The following is a 13,253-nucleotide window of genomic DNA, read 5'->3' as shown; positions in this document are numbered from 1 at the left end:
ATGGTCTCAGGATCCTGATCATACCATAGAATAGATTATACCCAAGATTATGTGGTCACTTTCAACCTTATGTAAGTATTTTATGAAAAGCACCATGACACTTCAGATTAAGACTATAAATGCCCAATCCTCTACACATCACCCAGGTTCAGAGATTCACTCCTAATTTAGTTGCTCTGACTCTGATATTATTTATTTTGAAGACTCACCTTGCTTTAGGAGAAAGAAAACAAGCAAGCAAAAATCAAAACAAAACAAAACCTGAGTAAGACCTGCTAGCCACCCCTTAGCAGAAAGTAAAGAAAAAGCCTTCTTTACTTCATGCCTGAGACAGAAAAATTCTCAGAAATAAGCTAAATTTATGTCTTTGTATCCACAAGGTATGCCAGAACTTATTTAATAATGTTTAATTACCAGAGGGATGTAGGTTAATTATATTTCTTAAAAATCAGTGGGAATAATTCAAATATTAAGACCCATCCTTCCTCTTCTATTTCCATTCCCCAAAGCTAAGTGTTCTTTAGTCCAGTCCACATTTCAAATGTAAGTCTGTCTCATCATCTTTTCCTAGTAAAATATAAAGTCCTTTCATAAGGATTACAAAAAAGAACTGTGATTAGAACACTGACATTAACAGTAAAGACAATTTTTAAAAACAAAAAGCAATCAAGGGCTTCCCTGGTGGCGCAGTGGTTGAGAGTCTGCCTGCCGATGCAGGGGACACGGGTTCGTTCTCCGATCTGGGAAGATCCCACATGCCGCGGAGCGGCTGGGTCCGTGCGCCATGGCAGCTGAGCCTGCGCATCCGGAGCCTGTGCTCCGCAACGGGAGAGGAGGCCACAGCAGTGAGAAGCCCGCATACCGCAAAAAAAAAAATCAAATAGGTGGTTGTGGTTGTTTTCATCTCTAAATCAAGCACGGAGAATCTTTTCAAGTGATGGGTAAGTTTTATAGAACAAACAGAAAATATGTACAGAAAAATTACAAAAATACTAAGTACTGTTACAGATGACTGGATTGGCATTTAACAGGCTTAAAGAAACCAGATCAATCTCAATCTTGCTGGGGTCAATTCGGGTGCTCAAACCAATAAAACAATTTTTTTTCTTTATGTTTGTGTACTAGAGGTGCTAAAATACTAACCAAGTCTGCAAATGTCATGCACATGCACAATATTAAAACACATTTAAAATACTTGTTTGTATCAAAACTTGCTTAATAAAAATAGATAGTAGATGTAATAAATCTTTGGGACAGTATTACTAAGGAGAAATAAAATATAAAATATCATTCTTCCCCCCAAAAGCAGGGAACAGGAAGGAGAATGAATTAGGCAAAAATATTTTAGCATAATTTGATAATTTTAATCCCAGAATTTATAAACAACACTAGAACAAAAATCTACCATTTGCTATTACAATATAAATATTACAGGCAAAATAGGTTCACGTAATTTTTTCTTAGAATAACTTTAAATTACTGTTTTCCTTCCAAACGGTAAGATCTATTCGGTCACATGCCGATCATAGCAAGGCTTTGAACTAAAATATTAAAACAATGCAATTATACATAATATCCAGTCAATATAAGGCGATAATAAAATTAGAAATGTGGTGCAAAACTATAAACGTTTCACATCCCATCAAAGTTGGATTTGTTCGTGCATATTCAGTATCTGAAGATTTAATACATCACAAGACCATCAATTCAGCTTTTTGCTCTGTAAAAGCAAGTTCAACAGGACTCTAAGTATCTGTACTGAAATAATATGTACGAGAATAAAGAAAATTTATACTCAAAAGCTTACTAGACACTTGTTCTATTACAAAGACATGTGCCAGTATTCGTGTGCAGTGTTTTGTAGAGTACTTTATTTCCATTAGCATTACACATTTTTGTTCTTCAGCAAATCAGCAAGAGACTAATGGCACAAATCAATATCATACTCTTCATAGCAACTAATATTAAGTCATTTATTATAGCAAAGGCCACTAGAACCTCCGCTAAAGGTATACCAGGCATTTCAATTTGAACACCATTTTTGTAAAACAATGTGTCACCAGTTGAATGAGTTTTTCTTTTATAAGTCGTCTGCATAGGCTTAAGTACCTTCAACTTCTTAAAGTAGGTAGTAAGTGTACAAACACCTCAGAGAAAGCCAGCCATGCCTCCTAGGGGCCTTGCCATGGACTACAGCTCTAGCAGAGTTAATTTCTGCATTGAAGGGAGGGAGAGTGGGAGGCCCGTCAAAGAGGAGAAGGCGGGGACATGAGAAAATAACTGAAAATATTTCGAATCCTTGACACTCCAGAAGCTTTTCCACAGGAGCCAGTTGATAACCAGCGTTCCGTGAATGGAATGGGGAGGAAGGAAGCAGGCAAGGAGCCTCACACTCGATGGAATCTCAACTCCTCACTGTTCACCAAGGAACGAGTTATTGAATTTCCTCACGCTCCGCTCCTTGCTTTGTTCCACAAGGTGGAAAACTGGCACCAGGCTCCTACTGATAACCTGAAACCAGACTGCTGGCTATATCATTATAGCCTGTTAATATAGAGGACTTCACGCTTAATCCTGCGGAGTTCCTAACCCACAGCCTCACTGGGTGACAGAGTTTTCTGTTTATTACTTAGCAGTAAGGTCTAAATAACCAACAATACTTTCATTTTTAATTTACCACTTTACTACTCTAAGTTCCAAAACTTGTTCAAAGGAAAATAGGAAAAATACAAAAATATTAAATATTACCTCAAAGAACTCCAGTCACATGAAACAAAAGGATTTTCCTTTAGATAGCTGTGACCGATTAAGAAGAAATTTCACTTATTCTCTTAGGTTAGTAGCCAAATATAGATAAGTAGAACAGTTTAAGCTGTTAAACACATGATCAGTCTAAAGTACTTAAAAGTAAGCTCAACAGCTCTGGCACTCCAGAAGAAGAAAGAGGAACAAATCCCTTAGGTCTCAATGAAACTACTGCAAACAGATACGTTACAACTACAGTGCGCTGTGCATAATACAGTTTGTCTTAAGACAAACCCTTTCTGCCTCACGATACAGGAATTCCCACAGAACATGAAATACTTTCCATGTACATCACTTAGGCATAATTTAATACTTTCCCTTTCTAATCACAATGCACAATCATTTCCAACTGGTTTTGTGAACGCCATAAGACAACTGTTATAGATTTCTAAGGAAATCTCATGCTTTAATTTCAGCTGATTCACAAAACAGGCATTAGTTATAAAAGGGGTCTTTTTAGAAATATCAGTTCTTCGTGAACAACCAAATGATTTCCACCTTTCTTTCCCCAATTTTATTAGAATATTTTTCTCCAAAAGATACATACACGCAGAATGCCAGAGAAGACCTGAGAAAGCAGTCAAGTAAGCAGAAGCTGAGGTGCCAACAGGGGCTCCACAAAGTGCTTACACTAAAGCTTGGGAGTTTCTTTTCATCAGAGAGACCTTATTCTCAGCCAATTTACTCTTATTTTAAATTTAACTGAAATAAGTTTGTTAACTTGGCTTTTCTGCACGCCTCAGAACACTGGACACGGTAAATTAGAAATCAGGACAGGAGCTACTCAGGGTGAGACAAAACAGCCTGACAGCAATAAAAATTGGTATCAATTACTAGACAATCAAAAGAGGATAAAGAAAAATTATTTTTAAAAATAGAATATGAAATGCAAGAGGCATAGCAATCTGGGTACTTTTATGTTCAGGTAAGTCTACTCTCTTTAATAATCAAATGGTGGTAATTTTACAGCCTGGGCCAAAACAACAATTCTGGCTACTGAGAAGATGTTCAATAAGCCAGAGACATTTTGAAATATTTCAACACAAAGGGTTATTTTTTTTTTTAGAATCTGCACCTAGTGATCTTTAAACCCTCAGTTATCTAGAAAGTCATTCCTAACAAGACTGTTAGAGAATTCCAAACAACTGAGGCATACAGAAAAAAGAAGGAAGGATTGCTGCGTAGTTTAAGGCCTTTCGGGGGGAGGGGAGGCGTGGAGAGATTCACTTAAATCGAACCCCCTCACTATCTTTTTCCGCATCCTTTCCCCACCAGCAAACCCTGAAAATACCTGCCTACCAAAGAATGCACTAATATTTAAATTATTTTTCTAGCTACAAAATAGTTTTCCACTACCTCTGTAATATATAGTTCCATCTTACCTTCTTGTATGTGTTGGTCCATCCACATTTGTGCTCAGAATGACCACTACTTTATAACCATCAGAAAAGTGACTTCAATTCCAGGTTAAAATAGGTACTACAGTGGAGCTTGTTGAAAGTCAAACCCAAAACATTTACTAGGAGTGTCTTTCACTGAACAAAGAAATCCTATTCTGTTTCCAAGGGGGATAAAAAGACTAGCCTAACCCTGGTAACCTTAACACAAAAGGAAGCTAAAAAGGCAGGGACTCGATAAGAACAAAGGATTGTTCTTTCTGATGACATCAATACATATTAAACACGATGTGTTACACATCCTTTTATCAATATCTGAGATGATAAATTTACAAATTAATACTACACCAGCCATAACTGCATAAAATTACAATAGCACCCTCTTTGGAAAAGATTTTGATTTATATAATGGTAGTAACTTTTATGTGTTTAATGTTTCTGAAATTAAAGGAGATGAGCCACTGTGAGCAAGCAGAACACAACGTACAAGAAATAATTACGCTTGTGACCTTATGCCCTGTAAGGTCATCCTGAAACACAGGCCAAAGGAAATCAGGAAGCATCAGCATTTACCTCCAAGGAGTCACTGCCCAGAATGAAGGGCAAGTGTGGGTGTATTTCATAAACTAGCAGGTGCTTGACCTCGTTAAAAAAAAAAAGTCAATTATCAAAATGCTACATGTAGAATGTCACAAATAAGAAAACTGTAAAATTGGGTTCTGCAAAATATCTTCCCTTCAAAATAAATCTGAGACAACTCGTAACATTTTACCTTCACCTGCAGCATAATACAACAGTTTCACAAATTAACAGTAATCCGTCCTTAGTAAGAACAATCAGTAAAATTTTTTTAAAGTGTTCTGGAACATAAAAGTGGTTACGAATACATGCTGAAGAGTGATAACTCAGAAAATATTTACAATATTTATTTAAGTCACTATCACAAGAATGTATGCAGTATTTATAATTCCGGTCCTGTAACCAGCATAAGAATCACAGTGCACTCATCCCCAAATTTTCAATCAGAAATTAGGCATCAAAAGTTTACATCCTGGGACTTCCCTGGTGGCACAGTGGTTAAGAATCTGCCTTCCAATGCAGGGGACGTGGGTTCGATCCCTGGTCAGGGAACTAGATCCCACACACATGCCACAACTAAGAGTTCACGTGCCATAACTAAGGCGTCCGCGAGCCGCAATTACGGAGCACACGTGCCGCAACTAAAGGAGCCAGTGAGCCACAACTAAGGAGCCCGCCTGCTGCAACTAAGACCTGGTGCAACCAAAGTAAATAAATTGAAGAGAAAATAGTGTACATCCTGTCTGCATTTGTGAGGAATAAAATGTTCCCTAACAGGTTCAAGGACAGAGCTTCATTATCAGAAGCAAAATTCTCATATCACTCAATTAGAACTTGGCTTTTATAAAAATTTGTGAACTGGATTTTCAGTTAAGGCAGAGTATTGTTCCTTTTTCCTCCCCAGTGATTGTTGGTTTACTGCGAGGATCCCTGGGCAAAATAAATTAGAGTGAATTCTGAGGTGGTGACAATAAGGAGAACAAAACTATAGAAACCAATACAGGAAAGAGAAGTGGACTGCCAACCCGCATTCACTACATGTATTATGTACTGTGCTGTATGCTTTACAAAAAGCTTCTCCTCCAATGCTCTCAACAGTCCTAAGAAAAGCAACTGGATTCTGACCCACTGCTTTCCTTAGGCTCTCAGACAAATGTACAAAAGGCTGTTACTGCATCATATACCTAAATAAAATTCCAGAAGATCCCAGTCAGTAACGCCCAGTTGAACTGAATTGTCATCTTAGTCCCGGCTCAATCACCTACTGAGTGTGAAGTCAGAGCAAGTTCCTACCCACTTTAGTTACTACCCCCAGACTCCAGGTCTCTAAGAGGAAGGGCTATCACAGTCCATCAGCCCAGGATGACCTTCCGCTCTTCAGGTAAAAGCAGTTTCTGAGTTTCAGACAAATATCTAACAGAGGGACTCTTAGACCAAGCTCGCTCATAACTTAGGAGCTGCCCATATTGCTTAGGCAATTAATGCATATTTTTTAATGCTCGGATGATTAAATTATAAGAAAATATCTGATGTATGGTGTATTTACCAGATGTATTGCTTAATATTTTACCTACTTCAGTGATTAAAAGGATTTCTATGCTAGAAAGAGGCATTCAGTCTCTAAAGAACGCTTTACGCTGCCACTTGCCACAGCAATCACTTCCTCAAACATAAATGGCCGTGGTAGAGCAATTTCACTACAAGCACGCTGATGGCAGGCGTGGGCTGTCCACCAGCTGGCTCCATAACCTTTTGATCCCTTTGGACAGCAAATCTGTCCAACAGCCCTATGTGGTCATTCCTCATTTTTTGTATGCCTTCTTCTCCTTTCACACATTCAGAATCCCTATTCCTTTAGCTTGACATCCTTTTATTAAAATAGAAAGCTCTCAGTAAAGCAAACTAAGACTAATTTTACATTCAGTCAATGTAAAAGTTCCAGAATAAACTAACATATTATAGCAGGAGTTGTTAGTATGAGGTGTTTTAGTTACATGCAGAATGCATATTTGTTTATTCTTTCACTAAACATACAATTTTAGAGTAAGTGGTAAGATTAAAGTTTTAAGTTAGCCAGCATTCCGTTAATTTATAAAGTACTCCTAGATACTGTTGCTAAATACCAAGAACTTTAATTTACGTAAATGGAAAGGTTTAAATTTGACATAAGAACAATCTAGTTTGTGCTTATTTAAACAGTGATGGAAAAACCATTCTCTTCTTTCCAGGAAAAATAAAATAAAATGGCATCCACCACCATTGCTAATGGCACCTCTCTTCCCAAACTGTCAAAAATACAACACTGTACTAACCTCTCATGTTTTCCTTAGACCTTTATATGTAATCTGTAATTAAGGCTTAGAATTGTCTTTTATTCTTCCCCTATCTACATTTTGGTCTGGTCCCATACCCCCCTTCTGTAACAGCCTCCCATCTACTTATTCTTCTTGAATCAATCTCCCACTCTACACTAGTCCATTCTAAATAAAGCTGTCTTGAAAATGTTTCTCCATATTTCCTAATTTCCATAGTGTTCTCCTCTTAAAAGAATCTCTAGCAATTTGCTATTTAGTTTCACCTTCAGTCTACTTTACAGTACTATAGTCATAGTTTGTCCTTAAATTTGAGCATTTATATTCAATAAGGTTTATGATGAGCTGATGAGCTAATTCTATTTTCCCGAATACTGTGAAGTTAATAGCCACAAGTTACTGAACAAAGAGCACCATGCCAGACTATTCAAATACTCAAAAGGAGAGCTTTTTCTTCCCAATTTTTTTTATATTCTACAAAATTTTAAACCTATACATACTTAAATAAGAACTTTAAGCCGAATACCTTACATAAAGTCCATATGTGTAAAGGCCCTGGGATTTTTAACTTAATTTCCTTTTATTAAAATAGAAAAGTTCCCAGTAAGCAAATAAAAACCAATACTCTCTCAGTAAACAGTCTGTTACCTATTTAGGTTAAAGAATTTGTAACTAGAGTTGTTAATGTGTGATGTTTTGGTTATATGTGACATATATATTTGCACTTTTATAGATTATAAATGTGTTTATTTAACAAATATATAGAGCTTACGACTGCTTAGGTACTGTTCCATGTGCTTAACAAAGATTCACTCACTACATACTCAAAATAATCCTATAGAGTCCTATTATATCATCTTCATTTCATCTGTGACAAAATTGAGGCTGAAAAAAGGTTAAGTGTCCAAGGTCACATACTTAATTAAACAACCACTATAGTCACCACTGGCAAACACCTGGTAGACTTATACCAGTTATAACAATTATAACCTTTTTTGAATCTTATTTTCATTTTCTATCTTATACAATCATGTATTGTTTGTCTTGACATGTATAATGAGTATCTCATAAATGAGAATAACTGGTATTGACAAAAGGTCACTTAAAATGAATGCACTTATACCCAGGACAAATTTCCATAGTAAAAAAGTTTTTTTAAAGATTCATTGAGACTTTATCCTTTTAAAAAAGTGAAACTGGTTTATCTTATACACAATATAACAGGCTAAACTTTTAATTCTGAATTCTTCTTTAGGAGAATAAAGAACGAATTAAATGATGAGTTGGGAATGAAGCATACTTTTCCTAAAAAGAAAAAAATTATCACAGCGCACTGTAACTTTTCTTCAATGCACTTTAGACCTAGCATCATAATTGCAAAGGTTTTACTTTACAAAAGCTATTCCAAAATTTCAACAATTTTTCCCATGATCTTTCCAAGTCCATTGAAATTATACTCTTTTGAAAGATTCTTCAGTCAAAATCCTTGCTATTTTTCTCTTTTTCAATAGTACACCAGTCTAAATCTACCAGCTGATTCTTAAGGATTCACAATTCCAACTTCCACTTGGAATGATCTGCCTTGTATTTGTACTTACATATCAGATCAATATCTAAAAAGTTGGTACCCACAATCATAATAATGAAATAGGCAGAGACAGATGCTAGTGTTAACAGGGTAGAATTTTCGATTCAGGGTTAACTTTATAAGGGGTCGGTGAATTTGTGAATGTTTAGATATTTATTTTACATAACTTTTTACAAAACCAAACTCCAAACCATAAGGACTCAGAAAATGAATGAGCAGAATTTGAGGATCCCCTGTTTTCACCTTAAGGTCAATGATTCACTTTTGGTAATAGGCAGTAGCAAGCGTAAGTGCAAGTTTTGGTACTTTCCTACACATGCAGGAAAAGCTTTGTAGAAAAGCATGAGAGCTCTCACGTGATATGACGTGGTCCATGTACTGAGGTAAGTAAGGAGCCCAGGTATCAATGGCCTCCTTCCGTCCCGCCTGCTCAATTCTTCTCAGTTCTGCTAGAAGCAGGGCCTGTGCGGCTTCTCTGACCTAAGACCACAGAACCAAATGCAAAAAGCGGAAGCAGACCAGTGAGTGAGGTGTTTAAACACGAGCAAGTTCATAATGAAAGAAAGCTAGAAAATATACAAACCGCACTTATTTACATGAGAAATACTACTAACCAAACAATGAAGTAAGTACTAAAGTTGAATAAACTGGATGCAAGCAAATCAAAGATTTTCAGTTACTGATCTCACTTAAAAATACTTTAACACTAATAGAATAATGTTTGAACGTTTAATCAGTTTGGGGTTTAAAACTTCATTTTCCAAGGCTTGCACAAAAATATTCTTGTACGTTAATTTGGCATTTTCAATTTTTTAAATTTCCATATAAATATTATTGTTAAAAAATCACTGTTAGAATTATTAAATGTTTTCTCTTTCAGCCTGAAGAAATTTAACCTTGTCTAGTGGATTTCTTTCTATTATAATGCTAAATAGATATTGCTTACACAAACATATATGTATTAATCCACACAATTCACGTATACCTAAGACTGGCTTAAACAATTTGTTTTCTACAAACAAGCAAATATATTCCTATGAAATGACATTAATTCTATAAAAAGAAACTATTTTTCAAAATTATATTATCTCAATTCTTCTTTCAACATGGCACACACTTTTATGTTGCAGTTTTAGTTTAGTTTTGTTTTATTTTGGCCAAAGTGCCACATCCATTGGTTCAAAGAAGCTAGACAACTGTCAAGGTATGTACCAATCAATTTATTGAGTATTTATAATTGAAAAGATAACTCGGTAGCATCTGATAAGAATTCAAATAAAAATTGTTTTTAACTATAACTAACTTTTGAAGTGAATTCAAACATTATTCAAATGCAAAACCATGAAAATTTCAGTATGCTGCAATTCCACTTGGAGTTGAGGGAAGGGAGACCAGGAAAGGGACAGGATGCTATTTAAATTTGGTAAATTAAAACTTTTGAATGACATAAACTGCTATAGCTATATGGGCCAAATACTATAATAAGCAAAATCTCCATAAAACATTTCCAAATCCCTGGTGATATTATATTCCAAGCAATATCTAATACCACACAAGTCCATTAACACAAAATAACAGCTACCATTTACTGAGCTCCTACCATGTGTCAGGCTCTGTACTTACTGTGCTACTTGCATTATCTTATTTGATCCTGACAGCAATCCTGTGAGGAATATATTATTATCCCCACTTTACAAATGAGCTTCGAATAGGTTAAGTACATCGCCTAGGGTCACAAAGTTAATAACTGGCAGAACTGATTTTTAAACCCAGGTTTCTTCTAATTCCAAAGACCTTCCCCTTCTGTTATAACACAGGACCTTCCAATGGACTATGGTTATTCACTTAGAATTTGATTGATGTGATTATACCTGAACGTGCAATCTGGGGGGAGGTGGGTTGTATGTATGTGTGTGTGCATGTATGTGTATGATCTGTACAGAAATCAATACTTAAGAAACTGTTCCATAAGTATATAAAACATTTGATCAAATACTCACTAGACTTTAAAAAAAAGTAAACAAATATGCAAGTTGAAACATTACTGTTTAGAATCATTGGATCCATATTTTCTATCACATAATAAACAGGTGATAAGAAGTCAGACAAAAATAACATTTTTGGGCTTCCCTAGTGGCGCAGTGGTTGAGAGTCCGCCTGCCGATGCAGGGGACACGGGTTCGTGCCCCAGTCCGGGAAGATCCCACATGGCGTGGAGCGGCTGGTCCCGTGAGCCATGGCCACTGAACCTGCGTATCCGGAGCCTGTGCTCCGCAACGGGAGAGGCCACAACAGTGAGAGGCCCGCGTACCGCAAAAAAAAAAAAAAAAAAAAATTTGTTTCAAATTTACACTTGTCTAGGGCCTTTTTGATGTTTTTGTTTTCTATTCACATCACCTCGACATTACCTCCAAGCATCGGTCTTGCCATCTCCGAGCCAGCATCTCTAGAAGCGGGGGCCTAAATTTGTCCAATCCCAGCAGGTCTGGCAGCATAACACAATGCATGGCAGCCAACTGACTCCATCCTGTTAAAATGTAATATATTATAAACACTTTGGTATTCCCCCTAATTCAAATATTTTTCTGCATGTAAGTATACCAAACCTAAACCAAAAAGGGGAGATCTGCTCAATTATGTTATGATTTCAATTTATTATTAGATATTTTGTACAAAGATATAACAAATGTATTGCATTTCTAAATGTATTTCCTCTCGAATTTCAGCTCTAAGAACTCTAAAAGTTTTAAAACAAATAAAAATAAATTTCCACATTAAGTATATATGAATTCCACAAGAAAAACACATTTCTAAACATTCCCTCTAAAATAAGACGTATATTCAGGTTTAGAAAAGCACAGAAATAGACACATACCAGAGCTCTAGATTTGAACCTACTGACAGTTAAAAGGGCACTCACACAGATATCCAAAGATAAGTTCATGTCACTTAAGGCCTGGCCATCTGGTATTAACTTCGTATCAGTCAACAGAGATGTTTTCTATTCTCTGTCAGAGGGCCTTTAATTAACGTACTTATTGATCCCTTTTCTTACAAAATGAATCAGAAGTTTAGTCACAATCATAACTTAAGTAAACTAACGCTAAGTTTGAGAGGAAAAAATGAATTCCTACATTCCCCAAAATAAAAACTTAATCTAAAATTTGTAAAATTTTAAGTATCATTAACTCTAATCTATGGGAATAAAAGTTGTTTTTTCCAAAATTCTGTTCCACAATATGGAAATTGATTATATAAAGACAACAATGTAAACCACTGCAATACTTAAAAGTACTAGTATCCAGACATTCTCAAGTAATCATTTCCACCCTATTTTAAAAGTGTTCATATTACAAGGTGAGTTATCTGTGACCACAAAATTTTAGCAAATCAGTGTTCTGAAATAATCTAAGCTGTAGTATTCTAAAACAACAACAACAAAAACCCTACCATAAAACTCAAAATGATTATTGGGATTGTTAAAGAGGGTGTGAGTGAGAGAGAGCAAGAGAGACAAGCCACTATGTAAAGATTCACCCTTTCAGTAAGGAAATTCTCAACAACTAAGAATATATAATTACGTTAATTAAGGTGATAAGCACACATATTTTAGATTATAATTTATTTTCAACAGAGGAATATATATACATACATATACATACATACATACATACACACACAAATATATATAAACAAATTACTACCTAGTAACTTCTTAAATGTTTTAATGTCTCATAAAAGTATGAAGTATATTTATGAGCTAAATTTTAATATGAAGATGATTCTCACCACGGTCCAAAGTCAACAGCTTGTTTCTGAAACAACGAATTACTACCTATCACAATAGCTTAACAAATATGACCCTAATTATTTTTGCTAAAATCCAATCTTAACATACAAACCTTAGTACAGGTCTATGACAGGGAAACCAAACAAAAAATGAGTTACACTTTTATGGTACCATGTTTTCTTTCTGAAGGAATGGTACTTAGAACACGGGCTCTGTATTTTATAGATATTGTATCATTCTTTCTGTTTGAATAGACTGGTATTATTGCTTTTAGTGAAGAGTTAGAATCATTCTGGGTTACATATGAGATTTTGTAAATTTACTCATTTTTATATTATATAAGCTGGTGAAGATTGAGCCCACAATGAAGAGACTGGATATAACTCACAGCTCACAAGTTCTGTTAAGCTTCCAGCCAGTATCAATAACCCTAGATAGCTCTTGGGGAATAAAGGTTTGTAGATTCCATTAACATTTTCAGAGCTCCAAAAATACTTTCCCCTCTAACCAGGGCACATGTTCTGTACAGAGAATAAAAAGTGTCTGTCACAGAGTAATGATACATGTAAAATAAATTAATTAGCTCTAACACCAGAGATCACATGGCAAACACCATCATGAAAACCAACCCCCTTTTTAATGCCTACTTCATATCATAGATTAGCATTTTTGCACTTCTTTAATAGCATTCTAGATTACAGGAAACATGGTTTATACCAGCCAGGAATAACATTACATTTTTATAATCGACCCTTATCACTGACATTAGCAAATCAAGTTAT

The 13,253-nt window shown here is 35.6% G+C and overlaps 1 protein-coding gene across 2 annotated transcripts in view; it reads right to left on the bottom strand.

The window, feature by feature from the left end:
• The window catches only part of WDR7 (WD repeat domain 7), a gene marked incomplete at both ends in the record, with an annotated part of 335,367 nt that overhangs the window by 228,586 nt on the left and 93,528 nt on the right, over nt 1–13,253 (bottom strand). For both annotated transcript variants that reach the window (XM_079717825.1, XM_079717826.1), the window contains 2 exons: nt 9,038–9,161; nt 11,090–11,208. In XM_079717825.1, coding sequence (XP_079573951.1) covers nt 9,038–9,161; nt 11,090–11,208 — 243 coding nt within the window. The remainder of the gene's footprint in view (nt 1–9,037; nt 9,162–11,089; nt 11,209–13,253) is intronic.

Source organism: Hyperoodon ampullatus, assembly GCF_949752795.1.
Source record: "Hyperoodon ampullatus genome assembly, chromosome: 13".
In the NCBI taxonomy this organism is placed as follows: domain Eukaryota; kingdom Metazoa; phylum Chordata; class Mammalia; order Artiodactyla; family Ziphiidae; genus Hyperoodon; species Hyperoodon ampullatus.
The sequence above is the reverse complement of the archived record's forward strand: the minus strand, read 5'-3'. Positions and strand labels throughout refer to the sequence as shown.